Source organism: Pungitius pungitius, chromosome 11 (genome assembly GCF_949316345.1).
Source record: "Pungitius pungitius chromosome 11, fPunPun2.1, whole genome shotgun sequence".
Classification (NCBI taxonomy): Eukaryota; Metazoa; Chordata; class Actinopteri; order Perciformes; family Gasterosteidae; genus Pungitius; species Pungitius pungitius.
In genome coordinates this window covers 12807394-12831774 of record NC_084910.1, presented here as the reverse complement: position 1 = coordinate 12831774, position 24381 = coordinate 12807394, and the positions used below count along the sequence as shown (strand labels likewise).

At 43.4% G+C, this 24381-nt stretch overlaps 4 protein-coding genes and 1 pseudogene across 4 annotated transcripts; 3 read left to right on the top strand and 2 right to left on the bottom strand.

The window, feature by feature from the left end:
* The first annotated feature begins 96 nt into the window (after window positions 1-96).
* Window positions 97-2116, top strand: LOC119197343 (rano class II histocompatibility antigen, A beta chain-like; annotated as a pseudogene).
* A 357-nt stretch (window positions 2117-2473) lies between these two features.
* On the top strand, window positions 2474-5806 carry si:ch1073-228j22.2 (SPRY domain-containing SOCS box protein 4). The gene is made up of 3 exons (XM_037455176.2): window positions 2474-3786; window positions 4599-5392; window positions 5477-5806. The coding sequence occupies exons 1-3, from the start codon at window positions 3719-3721 to the stop codon at window positions 5605-5607; spliced, it is 993 nt and encodes a 330-aa protein (XP_037311073.1). The 5' UTR covers window positions 2474-3718; the 3' UTR covers window positions 5608-5806.
* A 240-nt stretch (window positions 5807-6046) lies between these two features.
* Window positions 6047-15150, top strand: msh5 (mutS homolog 5). The gene is made up of 25 exons (XM_037454720.2): window positions 6047-6822; window positions 6919-7042; window positions 7169-7249; window positions 7557-7610; window positions 7785-7906; window positions 8096-8205; window positions 8449-8484; window positions 8725-8807; window positions 8909-8954; window positions 9453-9591; window positions 9694-9756; window positions 9849-9977; window positions 10068-10140; window positions 10275-10384; window positions 10498-10578; window positions 10676-10763; window positions 10875-10942; window positions 11567-11685; window positions 11856-11982; window positions 12540-12689; window positions 12943-13017; window positions 14355-14501; window positions 14616-14753; window positions 14829-14902; window positions 14988-15150. Exons 1-25 carry the CDS (start codon window positions 6712-6714, stop codon window positions 15106-15108), a joined length of 2469 nt encoding a protein of 822 aa, XP_037310617.2. The 5' UTR covers window positions 6047-6711; the 3' UTR covers window positions 15109-15150.
* Window positions 15151-15220: 70 nt separating this feature from the next.
* Window positions 15221-17747, bottom strand: LOC134132902 (sperm acrosome membrane-associated protein 4-like). Its single transcript, XM_062565762.1, has 2 exons — window positions 15722-17747; window positions 15221-15614 (listed from the first exon to the last, which is right to left on the bottom strand). Exons 1-2 carry the CDS (start codon window positions 15915-15917, stop codon window positions 15418-15420), a joined length of 393 nt encoding a protein of 130 aa, XP_062421746.1. The 5' UTR covers window positions 15918-17747; the 3' UTR covers window positions 15221-15417.
* An 8-nt stretch (window positions 17748-17755) lies between these two features.
* Window positions 17756-23203, bottom strand: LOC119197973 (uncharacterized). The gene is made up of 2 exons (XM_037454721.2): window positions 22662-23203; window positions 17756-22020 (listed from the first exon to the last, which is right to left on the bottom strand). Exon 2 carries the CDS (start codon window positions 22004-22006, stop codon window positions 21179-21181), a length of 828 nt encoding a protein of 275 aa, XP_037310618.1. The 5' UTR covers window positions 22007-22020; window positions 22662-23203; the 3' UTR covers window positions 17756-21178.
* Window positions 23204-24381: the final 1178 nt, after the last annotated feature.

Genomic DNA, 24381 nt, shown 5'->3' with positions numbered 1-24381 from the left:
TTAAAAGTTTACATGAGAATTTGTAGTGCAATCATACTAGTAGTACTTTAACGTTTCATAGTTTAAATATAAAAATAAAAAAAAATCATTTGACACCTACTGACTTCAGATACTTGCCGTATTTGTTAAATTTTTTATTATGCTGCTGATGTTCCTTATGGTAATCCATTATCCATAAAGTTTATGCGGTTAACCACTAAAGGTGCTGTTAGTTGCTTTAATTAAAGGCTTTATTTTTCAGCTGCTCTCTTTCTTCATGGTTTACTGCCCGTTTACTTTGTTGTTTGAGAGCGTTTATTTGGAGCAGTACTACCTCGACAAGTTGCTGATCAAATAGGAAATTTCACTGGCTACACAGAGAAAGCAAAAGAATTTGCAGACAATCTAAAAAAAAAACCTTCTTCATTGAGGCATAAAAAGAATGCAGAGAAATGCCAATCAAAAGACCCATCAACATTTGATTTCATTTAAAAAACAGGTGATTGAATGTTTTGAAACTCTATTATGATTAATTGTATTGATGTAAATGGGATATATTATGACGGTTCATTATGTACAGGTTTTACTCAAAATATTCACCTGACAATCGACCGGCCGCCAGATTATTTTCTTCTGCCTATTTGATTAAAATACAACTACATTAATAAAATTCATACAAAGTAATGTCTGGGCTTTTGTGTAACCAAAACTCTCCACTTCATGGGTGCCGTACAAGTGACAGTTTTGCTGTTTCATGCCGACTTGTTGTCTGTGGGTTTATAGGGAGCCGTCCGACAGGCTGAGCTCGTCGCAGCGGACAGCAGCTCCCGGGCATGCTGCTCTGCTTTTATCCCAAACAAATCAGAGTGACCTGGCTGAGGAATGGAAATAATGTCACACCCGATGTGACGTCCACTGAAGAACTGCCCAATGGGAATTCGCTCTACCAGATACACTCGTATCTGGAATTTGCACCCAGATCTGGAGAGGAAATCTCCTGCGTGGTGGAGCACGCCAGCCTCACGCAGCCCACGGTTGGGGTAAGAGTGAGACGGGAGGTATCCTTATCACTGCAAACTTAATAGAGATCTTTTTGTTTTTAACAGTTTTACGGTAAGACAATTTCAAATTACTGATATTGTTCAGTATGGAAATCTACTTCAATGCTTGTGAAATATTTTGTTTTCAGGTGGAAGGAAAATGCTGGTGAGAGACGAGCTCTGGAGACACGTGACCGGAATCAAAGTCTTTGGACGTAACAGTGCCACCTGTGGCAACGAGACTCCTGAGATAAATAGGCCTTTTCTTAGAGACTACAAAGACATACTTGGAATATTCTGCTTTCGATGTTGCTGTAACATTGCATCACTGTACCATCTTCTTTTTTAAATCATACAGCATGGAGGTCAACAACAATATTCATATTTTCAAGTTACCCAGACTTCATGTAGTGCCTCTAGTATATGAAGATATATATATATATATATAGTAATTTAAGAGAGCATATTTTCCATAAAATAGTTTGATTACAACCCGTATTTGACCTTTGGCTATCTGACTCAGGAGGTGCTTCTGTACAATGAAATCTTGCATAAAGCAGTACCGCCATCATCTAAGCAGAGAAGAAGGTAAAACAGACCATTGTTAAATTGTACTTATAATGGCTCTTATCTATAGCAAGTTGTAAATCGGTTCTTTTGATGAAATCACTTTCACTTTCTTGTTTCTTGTTCTACTGGGTTTGTATCATTATGGTTGAAATGCACTCATTGTAGGTCGCTTTAGATAAAAGCGTCAGCTAAATGACATGTAATGTAATAATATTGTAACTATTGAAGTTACGCATCTGTGTGAATTTGATATCACAACAAACATTAATGTTGTTTAACGGCGGCTGCTGGAGAAACTGACCTCACCAACAGGACAGCACAACTTGTTGAGCTTTGTTTATCTGTGTGCTGGTAAACTTCCTCATACAGAATCAACAAACACCTTTATCTTCTGATATGATTTTTCTAATCTGTCTTATTTGATAGGGGTTGTCTTCAAAGAAGTACAAAGACATTATGTAACTAAGTCAGCTGGTAGGATTGTTCAAGCAGAGCAGTGTATGTAGCATGAACATGTCTTCAAGATAATTCACGGACAATTTGATAACTATACAACATACATCTATTATACTTGAAGCACCGATCATTTAGGTTTTATTGTGCATAATAAGATCTAGTTGGAAAGTTATATCACTCTGTACTAAACTATAGGTCTGTTGTTTTCAGTTGTGCTGAGACCAGCTACAAGATGAAGAACATTCTCTCGGTGAGAGACAAGATCAAATTAAATTTAGCAGATGATAAATAGCAATTGCCCTGGGCCTTTTTACACAGCAATATGACAAATACCAATCCAGTTAAAATCCCAGTGGCTTGTGGGGATTTGTACAAGGACATTTCTTAAATCCAATATGTGTGCAGACACATCTTTAGGTGTCTTACCTTTGTTTAAATTAAAAAGAAATGTTACAAATCTACTGTAGATGACCTACTTTCCTTGCATGAAAGTAGGTCAGGCTTGCAGGCAATACAGACCTCAGTCATGGCTGTAGCCTTAACAAGGCTGAACAGATTGGGAACATCAACCTTGTTTACTAGTCCTACAAAATAGAGAGGGGACAGAGTTGTGGGTAGGGTTTCTTTTTTAAAAGCTACACAAAACAAATTTGCAAATATATTTTTAATAATCATTTCATTTAGTGTTTACTAAACTTTTTTGTCTTGGGACCTACTAATTCACTACAGGTCTTATATCAAGAGGAATGCAAATTTGCACTAACCAGTTTTAATGCCATCTCCAAATAAACTTAGCTTATCTTAAAGCAACCATTGTTAAGATATATTAATATACATTTGACAAATCCCAAATGAGATCAAATGAATGCATTTAGGCAGCGTTGATGAATAAATTCATTCAAGTATCTCGCAGAAGTGATTAAGTTGAATTCTCCCCATTCACACGAGCTCTCTGGTGACATCAGGACCACAGAAAGCCTTTACATCTTCCACAGACACACCTCTTCGGACTATACCTCGACTAAAAACGCTAAGAAATAGTAGCATTATTATAGTTCAGAGCCATTATAAATACAATTTATCTATAATAAGTTGTAAATCGGCTTCGTTTAAAAACTAAATGAATGCCAAAGAAATAAAATAGCAAATTAGACGGCAGCATACATCAATATATTGAAAAGCAAGAACAACTATAAGTATAGATTTAAATTTGCCAAACTAAAGTCGAAGACGGCGACCAGGGTTAAATCGCCCATCTCGCCGTTCCTCTCTGTGCGCATGCGCGCTCGGGAATAATGAGTCGATTCGGCATCTATTTTATTTTCCTTTTTTTGCTAATCAAAAGCCCAAGTTTGATCCTCTTCTTGTGTTTCGCCATTTATGTTTACATTCATTACAGGACGCGATAAGAAAACGGGAGGGGGGAAGATACAAACTGATAACAGCTGATGATCTCAGGATGGACCGCGGATGTCGGACGTTATCACCACGGTTTCTTTTCAGTTTACAAACACGTCACGGGATCTCGTCCTTGTCACTGCGTCAATCTCGAGTGATGGACTGTGCTGTTCCCGGCCCGGAGGTCGTCCCGAAAAAAAGGGCGTAACGGTTACGTTACCGAGCTGCGATAAGACGCGAGAGATGCTCGATAAGAGACCGGTATAAGCGCGCGCATGGAGGACGTCACCGAGCAGCCTGAAGCTGAGCCGCCGCAGAGAGGGGACTCTGCAAAAACGAGCCGGTAAGATTCAAACACACCGTTTCAGTGAGCTGCCCCAACAGGTGAACAAGACACCTCGAATGCGTGCAGGTGGAGACGTTGTATCTTTTGTTTCCAGTGGATCTACTTTTTTTTGGTTGGTCTGTCTTGCTTTACCACACCCAGAAGTGAAAAGAACAGATACAACTCTCTATACTTTTAAAGAGATGCATCTGACAGCTTGGCCAGTATGCATTTTTAAAAACCTTTAATGACGTTGTTTTGAAAAAACTGTAAATTCAAACCCCAGCCTGTAGGGTGAATTCATATATTGGGACAGCATAAGGAAAAAGCATTTTACTTCTGCCTTGAAAAGGCTAAAGTTAGGGGTGCTAATACATTCCTTAGAACTAAAGTCACATGAGATAGCATCTCATCACACAGGATAAGTAAAATGCTTTTTCCTTATGCTGAATTCAACCTACATAAAAATGTTAAATGTCAATGCATCAGTGATGATTAAAAAATAATAACAATACCAATTATGGAATACATTATAACTTGTGTGAATAGTGTGTTTTTCATATTTAACTTTTAGTCAATTTAGCAATTCCTTAATCAATTGCAGTTTTGAATACTTATAGTTGAGTATTTCACAAGTGCATCCTACTTTAACTTCATTAAAGGATTCAATACTCCCACTACTGAACGTACCTTATTCTACTATACTTTCTCCTGTCCATTATTCCAACATACTTTGAGTTCAGAAATCACAAAACGTATTTTTGGTATACTAGGAGCTGCCTGGAGCTGAAAGTTAATACTTGTTGTTGTTGTTGTTGTTTTCTCCACAGCTGTTCTCTGATCATACCTAGCAGGAGCCCTGCCCGTGTGTTCACCTCCATGGGTGTCTTACTGTCAGTTTGGCTGTGCAACAGAGAAGACAGTAGCCCTCTCTCCTCTTCGTCAGCTTTCCCCCCTCTGGCAGTCCCCAAATCCTCTCGCCTGGCAGTCACTCTGAACTCCTTTCCGGTCGCTCCAGCAGATGGTCGCTCACACTGGAGCCCGGTGCACCGCTCACCTCACTTCCTGCTGTCGGCCTGCAAACAGGAAGCCACGCGGTCACCCGTTGAGCTGAGCAGCGATGGGGTGCGGGCAGAAATGGGGGTGAAGAGCGGGCTTCATGTGTGGGAGCTGCTGTGGAGCCCCAACGACAGGGGAAGCCATGCCGTCATAGGCGTTTCCAGGCAGAGCTGCCCCTTGCAGGCCTCTGGGTACAACGTGCTTATTGGTCGAGACTCGCAGTCCTGGGGCTGGGAACTCAAAACCAATCAGCTCTGGCATGCCGGCAAGAGTCCTGGTACTTACCCAAGAACGAGGAGGAGACGCCACTCTGAGGCTGTGGAGGGTTTTAGGATCCGGTCTTCCACTTCATCCCACACAAAGGTGGCACTGACAACTCTTTCTATCCCTGAGCGCATCCTGTTGGTCCTGGACGCCGACGCAGGGACTCTGGGATTTGTTGTTGATGGCAGCTTTCTCGACGTGGCTTTCAAAGACCTTCCTCTCGGAGTGGAGCTGTTCCCAGCTGTAAGCAGCGTGAGAGGAGGAGCCATCATAAGGTTACGATACCTGAACGGCGCCACGCGTGAGTTTTTATCTGCTTTGGTGAGGTCTACCTGAGTTGTTAAAACACATACTAAATTTCTTTTTCTTTCCCTCTCCTTTCCAGGTGACCCCCCTGCCTTGATGGCTCTGTGTGGACTGTCAATTCGACAGTTTTTAGGGCAAAAGAGGCAAACTGAAATGGACAAACTGCCTCTCCCCCCTTGTCTCCAGCACTACCTGCTTTCCACCTACTAATTCATGCACAAAAAAAAATACAATAGGAAACGTTGGTCACGCAAGTGAAACAATATAATTTATTTGTATACATAATATAGCCATACAAATGGATATATTATTTATCTTATTTAGTTAGTTTTTAAAGCATTAACAGTGAGGTGTTCTCTTTCTGTTTGTTTCTTTGTATGTTTAATAAATTACTCCCATTTGAACTGAACTTTGTCATGTTTTACAGTTTTAATTATTTTATAAAGGAGAAAAACATAAACCACATTTAGTAAAAACAACAAAATTATTCTACACTAGGAGTTTGCATGAGGCCACATCTGCTTTCACTGACTGAAAACCTGCCTAGTGTACACATGAAGGGTTAGACAGGCTATTATTGACAATAAAAGAGTCATTGTTACACCAAACATGTTACGAAATGGCCGGATAAATTTTGACAATGAACTAGTTAAATTATAAAACAAACAAATTGGTTGCCTCTTTTATTACAAAACGATTTACGTTGTGATGAATGAATAATAAATACATTTCATTTGAAGATTAACCTAATTTGCATTGTCCAATATTAACAAACTACAAAATTAATGTTTCATCTTTAAATGAACATCTGGGTGGGAATATTAAAGAGTGCTCAGATTCTCTGGCTGGCAGCCCAGAAACTGCCAAATCAAATTAGATTTTAATTAAATTATTTATCATGTATTTTCCATCAGCCCGACTTTAAAGGGTGAGAGGTGACTACAGAGTTCTAACCTATAAACTCGCTTTAGCAGTAAGGTGAAACATAATTACGGGCGATACCGGAGTGCTGCGCTCCGGAAGAAAAGCTTATTATAACGTTACATTCAACAACTATCCTCAAGCTTTGGTCTGTCCGTCCTGTAAGTAGCTCCTATACATTAGTCTTTAATAGCTAACGTTAACTAGACGGCTAGCTAGGCTAAAGCTAACGTTAGCTTCCCCGCGTGGCTAAAGTTAGCTAGCTGATTGGCGGTTTGCCTTTGTTGATTGATTTCATTAATTAATACCCTCGACTGAGAACGTGTCATAATATAGTTATTTGTATTCATATATATGCTTTATTTGCCTGGTCGTGTGCAGAATTAACTGGTTATGGCAGAACTGGAAAGTCTGAGAGGAGGAGGAGGAGGAGGAGGAGGAGGAAGGAACTTTGGTCCACCGGACATACAGCGAGATGAAGACGAGGAGGAAGACTCACCGACAGTAAACTCAGACGCTACGTTCACACTGGCAATGCAGCGTTAGTATATAGTTGCAGCAGCCGGTGGCACACTCTTGTGTTTGTTTTTTATTTACCAGGTTTTACTGAGTGTTTTAGCCCAGCAGGGACAGATGGGCCTCTGCTTCTATGACAGCAAGGACTCCTCTTTGCACTTCATGAGAGACACTCCGGACACCTACGAGCTCCACCTGTTGGCCAGAGGTAAAGAACACACGGCCTGTTTCACACATTTCAGCCTGTCTTTAGCCTTCACATCATTTTCAAAAGCTCCGTAATAAGTTTGATGTTTACAAAACGGACATTTCTGTTTGCGTCCACGTGTTTTAGTCGTGCGCGAGGTCAGCCCTCATGTCATCATTACGAGTGCAAAGCAGGAACGCTGCATGACACGCTTCCTGCAACAACTTGGTGAGTCCTGTGGGGCAAAAACATTATCTCAATATAGGACGGGGAAATATTTGGTTTTGACATGATATGAGACAAGTAGATTCCAGGTCAAGGGAATGGAATGTGATTCGGGATGCTTTAAACTGCAGCCAGAGAGTGTGATAAGGGATAAGAGTGATTAGATTAGAGTTATTACACATACCCTTTAGAGGCTTTTACCCACACAATTATGTCATGTGAAACCGCTACTTTAATGATAACTCTTTCTTTCATACAATGCAATATTTCTTCATTTTGCTTTTTCAAACTTGCCTCACTTGTATTCCAGGTTTAAACCCAGACTACAAACCGGAGGTCGTCACTTATCCATATGTTGACTTTGGTAAACAGACGCCCACCTATAATATCCAATATTATATATATATATATATATATATATATATATATATATATATATATATATATATATATATATATATATATTTTAGGCAGGAATCTATGTGTTTTTCAATGGTTTTCCAGAAAGAATGGATTGAGTTGGTTTGGCATGTTGCAGGTCTGGAGGTCGGTAAGCAGAGGTTACTTTCTGCCCATCTGCCTTTCCTTCCTGCCTACATTTCAGAGAGAGACAAAATGTCCTACATCTCCTCCTCTATCTCCTTTGACTCACCCCTGATGGTGAGCCAAATATCCACACGTCATCCTATCCATCAGTCCATCGTTGTGCAGGAGCTGATCTCAAACCCCCCAAAATAAGTTATGTTTTGGTTTGTGTGTGTGTGTGTGTGTGTGTGTGTGTGTGTGTGTGTGTGTGTGTGTGTGTGTGTGTGTGTGTGTGTGTGTGTGTGTGTGCATCCGTTGGGATAGCTGAGGGCAGTGGGCGCTCTGCTGAAATGTCTGGACAGGAGGAGAGTGGGAGTGGAGCTGGAAGACAGCAGTGTTGGAGTTCCTATCCTACAGTTCAACGCCTACACGCTGTAAGACACATCAAGCACACACACACACACACACACACACACAAACATGTAATGGGGACCTTGAAAGAGTTTTGTCAATGAGGGAAGGTACTTCTCTGTATTGAATCACACAGGTTTTCTGCTGTAAAAGATGTGCATTGTGGTATTGTGTTTCATAGTAAATTTTAAAATGACATTTTTTTGTAGTTTTTATGAATGAAAATGATGCTTCTCTCAAATGTGTATTGTTTCTTCCCAATATAGTAAAGGTATTGTTTGCATTGACCCTGACACCTACAGGTAAGATTGTTCTCCACTACATAGCTCATCATGTCCCCTACAGCTGACGCTGATCTACTAAATGTTTACTTTTTTGTTCCTTGTGCCACAACTAAAACCTGCAATTTCTCTAATACTTTTGAATTTTTAGAATTATTTATATTATGCACTTCATTCCTTATTTTATACATTTCTGTAACCTTAATGAATGAATTAATTTCATTAGTTTAGAGATCACCATGGACTTTGTATTTTTATCAGTGTACTACAGATCTTCAAATCGGAAGTCCACCCATCAGTGTACAAGCTGCATTCTGGTGAAAAGGAAGGACTCAGTCTTTATGGTATGTGTGCCTTAAAGTGCCGATTCAGGACATCCTTACTTGCTATCTCTGTCCTATCATGTTTTTTTACAAGAAATACATGTTCATAATGTGTTTTGCAGGGATACTGAACCGGTGCAGGTGCAAGTTTGGCTCAAAACTGCTACGGTGAGAAATACATTATTTCATCTTTATTACTTATTATTAATACTTTTCAAATGTTTAATGTATTTTATTGCAAGAACCACAAAATAACGAATGGGCCTTTCCTTATACTGAAATTAACTCATACCTAATTCAAGTTTTTTTTATTAGGGAAGGCTTTTTTTCTTTGTATCAAGCATCAACTAAACTTTACCACCGTGTTGTGTAACAGTCACATGTAATGCTGCAGCCCCACCACTACTACAACTCGGTATTATGACTTCTAATATGCAGATACGTTTTTAGCTAATTTATTAAATGTAAATATAAATGTTTCAGCTTTAAACAGGTTTTGCTATGATTGTTGTGGGAATTTACATATGTGGAATTATTCCATTTTTCTTTGCACAACCATTCTTTTTTGCATGCACACAACATCTTGTTAACGCTGGCAGACGTTTTTTAGTTTATACCTTTTTCTATAAAGCGGCATGGATGTTTGTGGTTTCCTCTCCTTTCCAGCCAGTGGTTTCTTCGGCCCACACAGGACCTGGCCGTGTTACACAGGAGACAGGAAGTAATACGTTTCTTCACGTCACCTCGGAACTCTGACACCCTGAACACCCTGCAATCCTCGCTACGCAATATCAGTAACATACCAGTAACTAATTATGACTCCTGATCCCATTTGATCATGTGTCCCTTTGCATGCTAAACAAAGAAACCATGACTTCACCTGAAGGTCTGTGTGTGCTTGTGTTAGACTCTTCTGCACAGGATGTCTCTGTCTCACACTAAAGTGTCAGACTGGCGGAGCCTCTACAAGGTTGGAGCCTCAGTTTTAGCTAACGCACAATGTCTGGGCGATGGGGTTAGTTAAACGTGTTTGAAGATGTTGTGTTTCTGTGTTTCTGTCAGACAGTGTACAATGTGGTGTGTATCAGGGACACGGTGCGACACCTGCCGCAGTCCATTCATCTCTTTCGTGATATCAGTGAAGGTTTCTCTGATGACCTCCACCATATTTCCTCCCTCATCAGCCGAGTCGTGAGATTCACTCAAAATAACACGCCGCTCGTTCACCCTTGTTCTTCGGTGTTAATGGGTCTGACTCCATCTTTGATTGGTCACATGTAGGTGGATTTTGAAACCAGCATAGCGGAGAGTCGGTTCACCGTCAAACCGAACGTGGACCCAGCGATCGATGAGAGTAAGTGTCCCCATACTGACATATATACAGACTCAATATCCCAATACAGGTTAAAAGGCCCACTCTTTGTGTAAGGCTGCGTTGATACGGTTGCGTGGTAGTTGATTTAGTCTTAACTATGCTCTCTTCCTCAGAGAAAAGAAAGATGATGGGGTTGTCTGACTTCCTCACAGATGTAGCCAGAAGAGAGCTGGAACATCTGGACGCCCACATTCCCTCCTGCTGCGTCATCTACATCCCTCTGGTCTGTGCTGCATGCCGACACAGCTCACAGCTCATTTTTTAGTTCACTCATCTGCTGTGTGTCACTGTTGCAATAACGATGGTCAACATGTAATTGTTTAATTCTCCTTACAGATTGGATTCCTGCTCTCTGTCCCTCGACTGCCCAGCATGGTGGAGAAAGAGGATTTTGAGATAGAAGGCCTTGATTTCATGGTTTGTTTTATTATCTTGTCAACATACTGTTGGTTTTCTTGAGAATAACAAATGCTCATCCACTGTCAAACCCTTTCCTTGTTTCCATGTTGGCTAGTTTCTCTCAGAGGAACGTCTTCACTACCGCAGCCAGAGAACCAAGGAGCTAGACGACCTCTTAGGAGACTTGCACTGTGTCATCAGAGGTCTTTTACCTTCTTACTAACTTACTAAAAAAACATGTGATTACCTGATCACTGTGTGCCTGACTTTGTACCATTGAGCGTTTTCCCAATTTTACACTGCCTGTTCCTCAGACATGGAGACAGCAGTGATGATACAGCTGCAGAGCGCAATACTGGAGAGGAGCGCGTCCCTTTACAAGGTCGGTCTGCACCTCCAGGTCCCAGGGTTTAAAACATGACTCCCACTCTCATGAAATGATTGTGTGCATGATAGTGACGATTTGTTAATGTTTGCAAGTGGTTTGTTGTGATCAGCTACCATGTTTTCCTTGGTCATGTTGTTTTGAACATATTGGTAATGGGACATGTCCGGATCCAATGACAAGTTTGTCTCATGCCAACCAGATGCCTATGTCACTATTGCACACTTTTTTTTAGGGCAGAATGACTGTTATGTTCAGATGATGAATATCTTTGTTTACAAAATTGATTTTATTAAAACCAACTTTGTAATGAAAACTGATTGTAGGATTTCAAATCTCTCTTTTGAGAAATTAATCCCTCACCATGGTAACAACGGTGACAACATCTACCAAAAACACACAAATAGAGTTATCGCACTGCTCCCGGAACACAATGCACTTCCTCAGTTTGTTCCACATACTCACATTTCCCACAAAATGTGACTAAATACACAGCTTTTGACTCTATAATACATGTACAAATAGTTTCATATTGTAAGTTTGTGATCACATGTTGCTCTTTCCTTGGTCAAAACGTCTCTGTTCAGAGCAGTCCGGGTGTAATCTGTGTGTGTTGTGTAGGTTCTTGATCTCACTGCTGAGCTGGACTGTCTGATGGCAATGAGCACCGCCTCTCAAGAGTACGGCTACACCTGCCCCACACTAGCCAGCCACAGAAAGATAACAGTCACACAGGGCAGGTAGGCACTCGCACACAAGATGGAAAGCGGTGTCCTAGGATGCTTATTGTTCATGTAACGTAACACCTGGGAAGTATCAGGGCATGAAAGGTTGTCACATGCGCAGTACACACACACTTGATACATTGCGGCACAGGGCGGATAAATGTCTCTATTCTACAATTCTCTAGACACCCGTTGTTGGAGCTGTGCTCTCCCGTGTTTGTGGCCAACTCCTTCCAGAGCTCAGAATCACAGGGAAGGGTCAAGATCATCACCGGTCCCAACTCATCTGGCAAGAGCATCTACCTCAAACAGGTGGGACCCATCAACAGTTGAGTACAACTGGCAACGTAATAAAATGCTTCTGGTCTTGATTTATCATACTCCATATGTTGTGTAGCTGTGACACTGTGTGGGCATGTCTCTTTCTATATGTGACCACTTTCCTGTCTGCCTAAAAATGGCTTGTCATTTGAAGTTTTGAAGCCAAATATGTTTTTTTCATTTTCTTTTACTAATGCAAAAAAAACCAGAATTGACAAGTGGTAAAGTGGTACAGAATACTTTAAGGAAAACATAATCTTTATATTTAACATCTGTTTCTTCAGCTGTTATAGTTGCGCTACATAATAGTAACCTCTATGATGTGTTTTCCTGCTCTGGTCCATCTAGCTTATTAATTGCTGATATCAGAAGAAGCCTCCAAGCAGGAATTTACTAATTAACATTTAATGCTTCAATAAAGGGCGACAATCAGGTTTCTTGTTCACACTACACTAAATGAGGAGGAGCTTTGATTTAAATGCTGATGTGACTCCACTCCCACTTGTTAAAGTCCACAGCACCCACTGGTTGTGATTTGCCTTTGCCAGGTGGGTCTGATTGTGTTCATGGCTCTGATTGGCTCCGACGTGCCTGCAAAGGAGGCGGAGATCGGTCTGGTGGACGGGATGTTCACCCGAATGCAGAGCAGAGAGTCTGTGTCTGTTGGCCTCAGCACCTTCATGATAGACCTCAACCAGGTACCTAACGCGCTCACAGACCTTTCTGCACACAAGCTTCTTGTGTGTGTCCCTGTGTGTATGTGTTGTGTCAGTGTGTCTGGGTGAGGGAATAAAAGGTGTGAACTCCCAATGATACTGTCCTTTAAAGTTGATAAGCTCCACTCCCACTCTCCACCTGCCAAGACATTTTTATAAAGCTCCCCCCAGCCATCACACACACATACAAAATACAACTAAATGTATTATAACACATTGTGTCTCTATTCACCAGATGGCCAAGGCTCTCAACAGCAGTACTGGTAACTCATTGGTTCTCATCGATGAATTTGGAAAGGGAACTAACACAGTAAGGAAAACTTAATTAAATACGTATGTATACATGTAACAAGGACACAACGTGTCATTATTGTGAGGCGCCTGAAACCAATCCCAGCCGGTATTTTCCAATTTGGAGCTGCAGCACGAACAGACCTTCAGGTCAGCCCAACATGTGCCACCTATCAGCAAGAAAGCGGCAGCAGATGTTCAGACCCGCAGACATTGAGACGTTAATGTGTGCCCTGTCCGTGCAAAAGAAGCAAGGCAATTATGCAACGTGTGCAGCCAAAGACTGCCACTCATAAATACTCATAAATACTGTTTTTACAGTGTATGCAACTGGGATATGTCTCCTGCCGGATACTAGGAGCTCACTCTGGGTAACATTATGTTGGCTGTCCTCCATCACTGTTGCCAGGTTACTCTGGAGAGGGACGGGGTCCAAACCAATTTAATCTATCTAAAAAAAAAGATGCAGGTGTGGGAGGCAGAGCCCAGAAGGAAACAATAAAAACAAACATTACAAATGTGAGTTCAGTTACTTCTGTCTTAGCTTGTCAACAACAAATATTGAAAACAGCTATAATCAATATTTTTATTTTCTGTTTTTCCACTAAAACACCACTCTACCATACCGGCTCAGCGCAAAACAGCAGAGAGAAACCGTTGTGACAAGCTTGTAAAGATGGTAAAGCGTTTTTCAGCTAATGAGTGAGATATTTCCCAAAGGAGTAGGTAGAGACCAAATGATTTATGTAGAACCGAAGAACAACCAAACAACAGCGTTTCAAGTAGGACAAATAGTAACACGTGCTTTAAATTTAAACAGCTGAACCTTTTTGCTGCCTCTGGGTGGTAAATCTTACAGCAAGGCCTGTTTATTTTGCTGCATGTCACATCCCTCCGTCTTCTTTCTAATGTACACTATCGGAATGCAAAGTGCAACGTCTACACCTGCAGAACTGAACTGCTGCTGCTTTCTCTGCCTGCTGTCTGGAAGATGTGACGCCTATTTAACAAAAACGTTTCAATGCAAACATACAACCTTTGACTTTTCTTACATGATCAAGATTTACAGGCTCTAGAATTACTTACAGGAAGGATTTTCTATAGTTTTGCACTATACTCTCTATTAGTGGGGTTGGGGATTAGAATCAGCTAAGATAGCGTTTGTTTTTGCTTAATTACAAAGAAAGAGGACCTGTTGCTTAGAAGACCTTTTTATTGAGGCCGGAATGTTTCGTTAATTTATTGACCAACATTATCTCATGCTATCGAGGGTTTGTGTAAGGAGCTTAACCTTTATTAAGACTAAAGACGCTTCGTCCTCGGTAGGATACACCACGGCTTATTCTTGTCCTTCAGGTGGATGGACTCTCTTTGTTGGCTGCATCGATCTCTCATTGGCTGAGCAACCCTCTGGAGGATGTTCCTCATGTCCTGTTGGCTACCAACTTCCACAGCCTGCTGCAGCTGGGCCTGCTGCCCTCCTCTGGCCTGCTGTCTCTTCTGGTACTGACAGATACTCCACTGAGCCTGCATGACCTGTGTGAATGAGTGAGGTTTCATGAATATAAACCACCAAAACCTCCAAATGAACAACTTGCTGATGAACGTGTGTGTTAGACTCTGGAGACCGCAGTGGACGGGGATGAGTTGGTGTTTCTGTACCAACTGAAGGAAGGAATCTGCCAGTCCAGCTACGCTGCCAACATTGCCGCGCTGGCAGGGCTGCCAACTAGCCTTGTGCATAGAGGAGTGGAGGTAAACACACTCACACACACACACACAGATACGCAGAAGCATGCTCACATAGACTAACTGTCTGTGTTTGTTCAGGTGTCCGAGCTGTTCAGGACAGGGCGGCTCATCAAGCGAATGGACAAAGCGTCATCTGAGGAGCGAGCAAACCGGTTTGTTAAAAAGCAGCCACACAAAATCAACACAACAGAGCGACTGTATGCGAACCAGATACGTTTGTACGCGTGTGAACGACAGGTGCAGGTCTTTGGTGGAGGCGTTCCTGAGCCTCGACCTGGACGACAACGATTTGGACCTTCAGAACTTCTTGACAGAGGAGCTCCTGCCCTCTGCTGGGGAGCTGCTGAAGCACAGCTGAACTGACACTGCGGACGCGATTGTGCCGCTCTGTGGCCGGCTTGTCCATTCACTATTCACTCTTTTCAGCTAGTTTTTGGAGGAGGAGGGGTTTAAGTGAGGCATCTCAAGAATTATATTATCACTGAAGCCTTTATTATATTGCATTGGTTTTTCAGTTTTTCACAGTAAATATGGTGCACAGAAATGTTCTCTTTCTAAAATAATTGTTATTGCCAAAGTAGTATTTTTTTGTTCAGTTATCAAAATTCTGTAAAGCTTGGGACAACATGAATAAATGCAGCTTGTTTACTGTCATTCTGTGAAGGCCTCAGAGAGTCAGGAGAGACACTGTGAGATACAAAAGTGCGGCGATTGGAAGTTTGTGCGCTGAGTTGCAGAAGGGGGTGTCGCAGCACTTTTTGGTCATGACAAAGATGGTGCTGTTATGGAACAGCTCCACGGTGGTCTCCACGTCGCACTCGTCCGCCTTAACACATCCCAAAGTCTTAACGTCCAGGGTGTCCACTGTGAAGACAAGACGCTGGTTTTAAATGTCACGTCCTGGTCGCCTTTTGACTCCTTTTAATGCCTGAATATTAATTAATAGGCTTAAAACTGCTTTCACAACACACCTGCCTTCCCTCGGCCCGTGTAGCAGCGCTCGCCGACGCTGCAGTTGATTTGGGTGGTATAGCAGGCATCCCAGAAGCCCAAGTCACAACGGAAACACTCTAGAAACTCTTCAGCCACCTCAAATGCCATTGACTCTTCCTCACCTGAATCCAAGGAACAGCACAGAAACACAAAACTGTTTGATACAGTAGTCATGTTTGAGGTTTTAATGGAATGAATTTTGACGGAGCATGACAAAGCCACGTTGGAAAAAGATTACGACTTGATTATCTAAATGATGTTGCCATATTGAGTTAAAGTGACAAACTTTAACTAGTTGATTATCATTGAGATTGTGAACTTGTTTACACCAAGATTGCAGGACAGAAAGATAACCAAAGAAGCTAGAAACAGAGAATATACACTTATTAAAAGTTTTACGGAAGAAAACCTTTGAATTATTCAGATTTCGAGGCATTTACATAATGTGTTGTTGGACACATTTATTATTCAGGGGTTGCTGCATGTGTGAACGCGTCGCTGTTTAAGGACATTAAGCCAAACGGATGAGCCACATTCTGCCAAATACTGAGAATCTGAGAAATATTTTTTGTTGTTCTGCGACAGTCTGGAATTTGTTTCTTTGAGAGGGGTCCATGTCTTCTTTACGTTTTTATTACCAGACAAATATTGTAATTACTAGAAAGACAGTAGGGTGTTCTGCAGGAGTGAGATGAACCCTCATTAGTCACACCGCCTTATCTAAGCCTCATCGGCATAATTCACTGAATGTGCAGAGCCTGAAGACCAGATGTTCACACTTCAGCACTTGAAAATGCAAAGAGGCCTCTTCCTTCACTAAATAATTTATGGGCAGTGTCAAATGTGCGCCAAAGTGACGTAAAAGTTGTAATTTCAAGCTCATACCATCCCGTTTTATATTCAAAGCAAGAGAATTCATTTTCAGAAACAAAAACAAGATGATCCATCTGGTTTTTGGATTTGAACAATTTTTTGCTTCATTTCTTTCTTGCCAGCGACAGAGCTGCTGGAAAAAGGGCTGATCTCGTGCTCGGGTCCATAAGATGTCTTTCAGTGAAACCCAAAATCCTTATCCCCTCTTATCTTGTTAGCTTGTGCTAGCTCAGGTGAACAAGTCGTTTGGGGTTATTATGTGGAGAGCTTACACTCAGTTTACCTTTCTAGTGTTGTCCAATTAATCCGTGTTGAAGTCAAGTCTACCCTGGTGACCGTGTTGTCATGCTCAGGTTTTGATTCAACAACATATGCAGTTTGTGGTGATGTCGAACTGCGTTTTTATATTTTCTTCCCCACATTCATTGAGCAGATGTGTGAAAACTGCAGGTTTGAATCGGATCAGCACAAATATAACTTCTGTTACTAGCTGCCAATTATTGATGATGCATATTGGCAGATCTTTTTGATGTTTCATTTTAGCAGCTAGTCCACTAATCAAGACTTTTTTTTCACTATGGCAAATAACTTGTTCAGTAAACCATGAATAATTGTTATCCTTTAACTTTGTCACATGTGCTTTTTCAACATTCAAAGTTTTTAATGATGGATTAGTCCAGTGTAAACAGCTCCCATTGCTACACTGAAGTTACAGGAGTTACACACCATCAGTAAGTAACATCGGCCGTGTTGGTGTTAAGGGACTTGCCCAAGGACACGGGATTATCTGTAGGGGTTTGGGGGGGGGGATCCAAGCGCCAATCCTTTCCTCGAAGGACGACCCGCTCACTCACAGTTGCCCAAGTAATTCAAGTTTTTTGCCAACATTGCAGATCATGAGATCAAGAGTGGACACTTGATGATCACGTCATTAAATGGCTTTGCTCACTTCACTCATTTTGGTTGGACAGAGCCTGAACGCATCATTATGAAACAGAGCAGGAGCTTCTTCTGGTACCTCGTTTTATTTTGTTGGATTAATTAACAACACGTTTCCATGGTTTCTTATGTCTAGGTGTGGTCCATGTTTCCACATAAATCCCCTGTTAGTTGTTTTTTTACAATGTAACATTATCATATGGAAAAGGGTGAAAACGGACTGAAGGTCTGCGGATATTGATCCGATTTCACACATTGATGGTTAACGTTTAGCTGCAATAATCCGCAGTTCGAGTGCGTAACGAACTCCGCCAGGTGATCTGTAAACCGATCACGGATCACTAAGGGTAAACAACTACGAGAGAAGATTTAACCGCTCCAAAACAAACCGGATACTATTAAAAGGTGTTCCAACAAAATCTACACCTTTAAGCAAAACCAAAATGGTGACCTTTCTAGCCTCTCAAAGGTGAAGAAGCTTTGGTGCTTTTCATTGTTGACGGTAGTATTTTTGTAATTGAAATAAATAGACAGTGTTGCGTGTCAGATTGGAATTGAACTGTTTTACTGTGTGGATTTCAGATTAACCAAGTAAACGGATGAGCAGATTAATCAATTATAGAAATTGATATTTACAGTCCTGTTTTATTGCATGGACCTTTGATAAAATAGGCTTTGTTTATATTTCACGAATCAAGAAGCCTACTCATTTGACATTAACACTGATCAGATAATAATTCATTCAATAATTCATAATTTTGAGAAAACGCAATATAATAATAAGAAGAAGAATCTGTTGTTCATGGATAACTATCAACTATAAATAAATATGATTTTTTTTAAACATAAAAGTTGTACATTAAGAACTAGATACTGTTCTTTGTGTTGAAGGGCAGAAGATACTGCTGAGGTCCGGCTTCTATAAAACCCCTTACCTTGAGCAGGTGTGAGCATCACGACGGCAAAAACACAGAGTACTAGTCCTTTCATTGTGAGCAAGACGCGTCTCCCATGGACTGCAGCATGAGGTCTGCTGAGGAGACTGCAGATTGGATTAGCTCAGGAATAGACCTGCTATTTGTCCACACCCTACAGCTGCTAAAAGGCGGAAGTGAAGATGATCAAAGCACCAAAGTTTGGGGGATAACTTGCCAATTAGACAATCCTGAGCGGTGGGACGTGCAGAAAGATTTCATATCGCCTTTGATGTCAGAAAATGTGGTTTTTCAGCTTGTTGTATGGCTTGTGCAGCTGGTGATTCACCCCCCTGTTTTCATCAAGTATAACACTGTGTTTTGGGGATTAAAAACCCTACTTGGTGGTTATAAACCTTTCTGCCAACCAGGCTCTTTTTACTTCTTCTTTTTTAAAGCTTCTTAACTTAATACCACTTACAGCTATAATAGGTTAAAATAAAATTCTCTGCATTTCCTGGTCGGTTGATCCTGAGTCCGTCACATCTTTTATATAAAGAAAATGTTCATCGTAGGTCGTCTCCTTCTTATGGAAGCCGGAGTATCCTGAGTCAGCGCAGGGTTAAGCAGCTTACAGCCTCCCTTCCATTTGTATAGATATGTATCTACAAACATGGGGGGCAGGAGGGGATTCAACTCATCCTCATTCAGTCATATTCTCAATGCAGCAAAAAAAAAAGAAAAAAAAAAGATGTGCATTCCTAAATTACGTAACATCACTGTTGTCCAACTCAATGATTTATTGTATTCTCAGTCGCTGCAGTATCCTCGGTTGCGGCCACATGTCGTCCATGTGCGTAAAGACAAGAAAAATTCCCTCTGGTCAGTTTAATGTCAGATTCAAAGAGGATCAATAACTAGGAAATCGAACGATTTGTAGCAAATTAGAGACTTGTGATAGCATTTTTTTTATTATTTTCTGACAACTTTATAAAATCCTTTTGGGGCATGTGACCTTCATGGGGAAAGAAGACCGTATCAGGTTAAGAGGAGTGAACCTAATACTTAACAGCGATACAACGGTAATAAGTACAAATGAATCAGTAACTACCGTTGGTTGCAGCTCTGACATCCATGCAGATCTTTCCCTCTGGGTGTAAACATATCGGAGCATCGTTCACAGCGAGGACTCATGCATGTGTGAAAGAGAGAGAGAGAGAGAGAGAAAGAGAGAGAGAGAGAGAGAGAGAGAGAGATGCTTTTCCAGGCGACGAGTGCGGAAGAGGCTGACGAGTCAGACACATTCTCCCTGACTTGTACCTGCCTCTAAAATCTAGCATCTTGAAACAGCATAATGTACCTGTGTGTGTGTGTGTGTGTGTGTGTGTGTGTGTGTGTGTGTGTGTGTGTGTGTGTGTGTGTGTGTGTGTGTGTGTAAGTGAGACATGGGTGCTGTACTCGGCGAGGAAAGCGAAATGTTTGCAAATTAGCGAACGCTTTGGCCTCCGTCGTCATCTGGGTGGCAGCATCCCAGCATCCCAGCATCCCAGCATGGGCCCAAAGGAGGAGGAAACACTGTGCGCTCCTAATGGACCCATAAAACCCCTCACACTGATCCCCCGTGTCATTAGAGGCTGCAGGAGAAAATGCTGGCGATAATTAACATCTTCCCTCCTTCAGCTCTCAAGACTGTTCCAACACGCACGCTTTTGCTTCATTGGACCCGTTAACGTTCCTCTCTCCGCGTTGTTTTGCCCTGTTTAAGCCAGAAAAAGTGAGATGGAGGACGGAGGGGTATTTGAATAAAGCGTAGGAATCAGATGATGAAGCGAGAGGAGATGAAAGGTCGGGATGGTGGGAGAGCGAGGCTTCAGTTACACGACTCATTCCACCGCTTTGTCAGAAATAACTCATAGCAGTTCGCCAGATTTTGATTGATTTTTTTCTTCAGTCATTGCTCTTTTCATTTTTCACCAATTCTTCAAGATCTCGCCTCACCACACTCGAGAGAAGAGAGGAATGAACAGCTGACGCCGTGGATGAAAAACGTTTTAAAAAACGAATTACAGTAAATCACGGAAACTTAAGTCCACACGCGCTACCGTGCAGAGCAAGCAGCTGGTATTTATAGCGTGGCCGTAGGTGTCCAATGAGGAGTGTGGCCTCGTCCCGTGTTAATACAAAGACACAATTTCCTCAGATAAAGAGCAGATAACAGTATGTGTGAGATTAGATAAAGACGCATTTAAGACCTTATCTGGCTCATCCTCTTAACCGAAACCTCCTCAGCAAGGAAAAGTAAATGCTCTTTGTGTGTGTGTGTGAGAGAGGGAGAGAGAGAGAGAGAAGAGGGGAGGGGGGTGTCCATCTCTCGCTGCCTGCACCCAAATAAGTTTTTAGCAATCCCCCTCACGTCCAAATATGGTCAAAGGAGCGGTGGCCTTTGGGATTTCTGGCATGGGTGAGTTCAAAGGAAGCAAGAAGGCGAGCTGACATCAAACGGGCCTGGCTCCGATCTTTCAAACGTGGGCGAGTCAAGAGAACGACGTCGGACGGTGACTCAGAGCCGCTGCGCCACTCGCAGAGCACCCAGACACACCACCCAAACACACCGCCCAAACGTTTCCTCCGGCTGTGGAGGAAGGAGCGAAGGCTCGTCACATCACGCGTGTCTGATGAGGCGGCGGGAGTCGGAGCGCGGGGCGGGGTTCAGGGTGGAGGAAAGCCTGTCCGCGGGTCGAAGCTCATCTCGCTGGAGTTGCAAGAGTCCGAGTGGACGGAGGAGTGGGAGGCGGACGGGCGAGGGGAGGGAGGGCGAGGGATTGGCTCCTGATGGTGCAGAACTTGGGCCAGCAGAATCGCCCTTCCTTCCGCCTCGCCCTCCTCCTCCTTCTCCTCCTCCTTCTCCTCCTCCTCCGCATCTCTACATCCTGCCTCCGAAGGGGCCGACTGCGAGGACCGGAAGCTGGCGTGGCGTGGCGTTCTGTGAGGCGGAGGAAGCGGCGGGCCACAGTCGTGGTCCGAGAGGGGCAGCATGTGGGTCGGAGGGGCCCAGGACCCCCGCCCCCCATCTTTACACTCCCACTGCTCCCGACAGCCGAAGCTGGGCAGCTCCTGCGAGTCCTCCCAGCCGTCTCCTCCCTTCAGATCCTCCAGGTCGTCCGGCGCCTCTCGCCTGAGGACCTCGAGGTCCCGGTTCTCGTACAGCAGCGTGGCGGCGCAGATGAAGATGAACAGGCCCGCCCCCATGACCACGGGTCCGGCCAGTTTCATCCTCTCCACGCGGGTGCTGCCTCGGCCGCCCGCGGCGGGCTTCGGGGCGGCCGACACGTAGCCCGCCACCGCGACGGCCATCCCCACCAGAACCACCACCACGCCCAGCAGGAGCCACACGCCCGGGGCAGAGCGCAGGGGCAGTTTGGTCCGGAAGGCCTTGCCCCTCCACAGGTGCCCGGCACACGCCGGGAGGCAAAGAGCCGATGACCGCGACGAGTGGGAGGAGGCGGGGCTGCTGCGGTCGGGACCGGCTGCCGTCATCCTCTGGCTTCACACTGAACCGGGAGGGGGAGGAGGAGACAACAGGGAGGAGCAGGAAGACAGGAATTAGGGAACAAAGTTCCTGCACCAGAGGAAAGAGGAGCGGGAGGGGGAGGAGGAGGGGGAGGGGGGGGGGTTGTTGATAGTTTACTCTGCATCGCACACAACAGGAAATAGCTGCTTTAATAAGACATGTGGCTGCGCTAATGAGATGCCAGCTTCTCTGCAGCCCCTCCGGTGTCTCCGTGGAGCCACTCGGAGACTCTCCAGCGTCTCTGGACCGGGACCGGAGTGAGTCACGGGGAGCTCAAGACGACCGGCCCCCCGGTGTGCTTTCAGTTCGCAATTTCACCGCAGCTCATGAAAATAAGATTTAAAAAAAGCAACTAATGATATAATTCTAATCCCCCCCCCCCCCCCCCCCCACACACACACACACACACACACACACACACACACACATACTACCCCCCGAGGCGAGTGAGGACAACGCGAATCAACAGGACACAACCGTGGACGACGCAGCGCCGTCCCCTGCGTGCTTTTACGCATTGTGTTATGTTTAAACTCACGATGCTCCACTGTTGCTGACTGCAGCAACTCGCTGCTGGTCCACTTTAACGCAGCTCCACGTCACGTCGGAGTGGGTACTTGCCTTGTTCTTGAGGTATATCCGGAGCACAGGCTGGCTCTTCGGCATCCTCCAAAGGAATAACCCGTATTCCTCCCACTCCCTGCGCGTGTTAAATCCGGACTTTCAACGCATTCCGACAAACACCAAGACGGCGTCTTTCTTCCTCTGCACCCTTTCTTCTTTTTGTTGCCGTGTGAGCCGGCGTGAAGCGCAACAGCGAGCCTCAAATGAAGCTTTTGTAATGCACACAGTTTCAGTAAAAAGTGGTGCAAAGGCGCTCCCGCTGCGCGAGTCCTCGCTGCTTGTGCGCCTCCGCAGCCTGTGTTTGGATTATTCTCTGTGTGCGAGGAGAGGAGGGGTCGTGGGAATCTGTGGCTGATGCAGGCCAGTCCCACGATGAGCCCAGTTATTCTTAGTGATCAGCAGCCACCAATTGCGAGCAGGCACACTGAAACCCAGATGTAGAGAGAGAGAAAAAAAGAAAAAAAAGACAGGACGATACTGGCTGGTATGTGCTCCTTGAGGAGCCTTGTATTACACATGTGACTTTTGAATCAGATTTTACAGGCTTACAGTGTTATTTCACACTGTTGCAGGCAGCCATTATGGTTTTCCATTCAATGGTTTAGGGTGTGATTGACAGAAGCTTCAATAAAGCAGAGACAGAAAGTTGCATAAACCAGAAAATACATCTGCATGCGTCTGATAAATCGATGTCATCAAAGTGATGTCACTGGAGTCAAGAGTCGGTTTGGGGCTGAAGAATACAAATTGAAGGGGGGGGGGGGGGGGGGGCAAAGGCTCAACTTCTTATTTCTCACTGCAGTCTCTGCAGTCTCTTCCTGCCGGCCACCCACTGCTCACAAAGAAACTATTGGGAAACAGAAAAAACTTACTGTGTCTGTTAGAAGGTTTTAATTGATGGCGTAAAAATTATAATCAAACCTAAAGTTTAAGTTTAAAAAAAATCATGCTTTTAAAACGTAAATGACTTTGTGAGCTTTGACATTACAGACCTGTTATTCTGCTTGACAGGGTTAACACCTTGGTTTTGTTTATCCTAAAGTGATGAAGACAGGCAACGAGGTCCCAGACCTGAAGGAAGGAACATATGTCCGACTAGATTTAGGACCAGGGCCAGAGAAGTTCACACCTTCTCCTTCCTCCACGCAGCTGTGTTATGCTTAGACAGATGGGATCAAAGAGGAGACGTGCTCCGAGATGCTTCTGCTCGGATAGTTCCCACACAGCTGGTGTCGTGGAACTTCCTCACAACTAAAGTCATCAGTAGCTTTAGACATGAATCTAATAAAACATTATGGCATCTATATATTTTGCCCTTCGGGTGTCACAGCGCTCCTTCCACCATCGAGTCTTCATCTGCGGAGGGAGATTTGTCAGCTGTCAATATCAGGAGCGCTCACCCATATGAGCACTGTAGCCTTTCTTTCTTTCTTTCAAACATGTTTGCGTACTTTCCACGCATGACCCATTTGCAAATAGGCCGGATTCAAACCACCACGCAGTGTGGGACTCCTGTGGGTGTCATGTCTGTTGACCCATCTGGCACCAGAAGAAAAAAAAAAGAAGAAAAAAAAAGTGGTGCTACATAAATTCTTATTTATGTTGACTTTTCTCTAACCTTTGCATTTTTGGGGGGTAGGGTTTCATTTAACTCCTTGTCGGGGGGCTCAAAGCGTTTAAATGAAACCAGGTGAGAAGTTTACAGGAAGAATCACTA

What these genes read in the sequence shown, in the direction of transcription:
- msh5 (XM_037454720.2), top strand. Translation starts at nt 6,712, where the DNA reads ATGGCAGAACTGGAAAGTCTGAGAGGAGGAGGAGGAGGAGGAGGAGGA. An exon ending in AGGAGGAAGACTCACCGACA is followed by an intron (nt 6,823 to 6,918) that starts GTAAACTCAGAC and finishes TTTATTTACCAG; the next exon opens with GTTTTACTGAGTGTTTTAGC. An exon ending in TTTGGCTCAAAACTGCTACG is followed by an intron (nt 8,955 to 9,452) that starts GTGAGAAATACA and finishes TCTCCTTTCCAG; the next exon opens with CCAGTGGTTTCTTCGGCCCA.
- LOC119197973 (XM_037454721.2), bottom strand. Translation starts at nt 22,006, where the DNA reads ATGACGGCAGCCGGTCCCGACCGCAGCAGCCCCGCCTCCTCCCACTCG.
- LOC134132902 (XM_062565762.1), bottom strand. Translation starts at nt 15,917, where the DNA reads ATGACTACTGTATCAAACAGTTTTGTGTTTCTGTGCTGTTCCTTGGAT. An exon ending in CACGGGCCGAGGGAAGGCAG is followed by an intron (nt 15,615 to 15,721) that starts GTGTGTTGTGAA and finishes TTGTCTTCACAG; the next exon opens with TGGACACCCTGGACGTTAAG.
- si:ch1073-228j22.2 (XM_037455176.2), top strand. Translation starts at nt 3,719, where the DNA reads ATGGAGGACGTCACCGAGCAGCCTGAAGCTGAGCCGCCGCAGAGAGGG. An exon ending in GACTCTGCAAAAACGAGCCG is followed by an intron (nt 3,787 to 4,598) that starts GTAAGATTCAAA and finishes TTTTCTCCACAG; the next exon opens with CTGTTCTCTGATCATACCTA. An exon ending in ATACCTGAACGGCGCCACGC is followed by an intron (nt 5,393 to 5,476) that starts GTGAGTTTTTAT and finishes TCTCCTTTCCAG; the next exon opens with GTGACCCCCCTGCCTTGATG.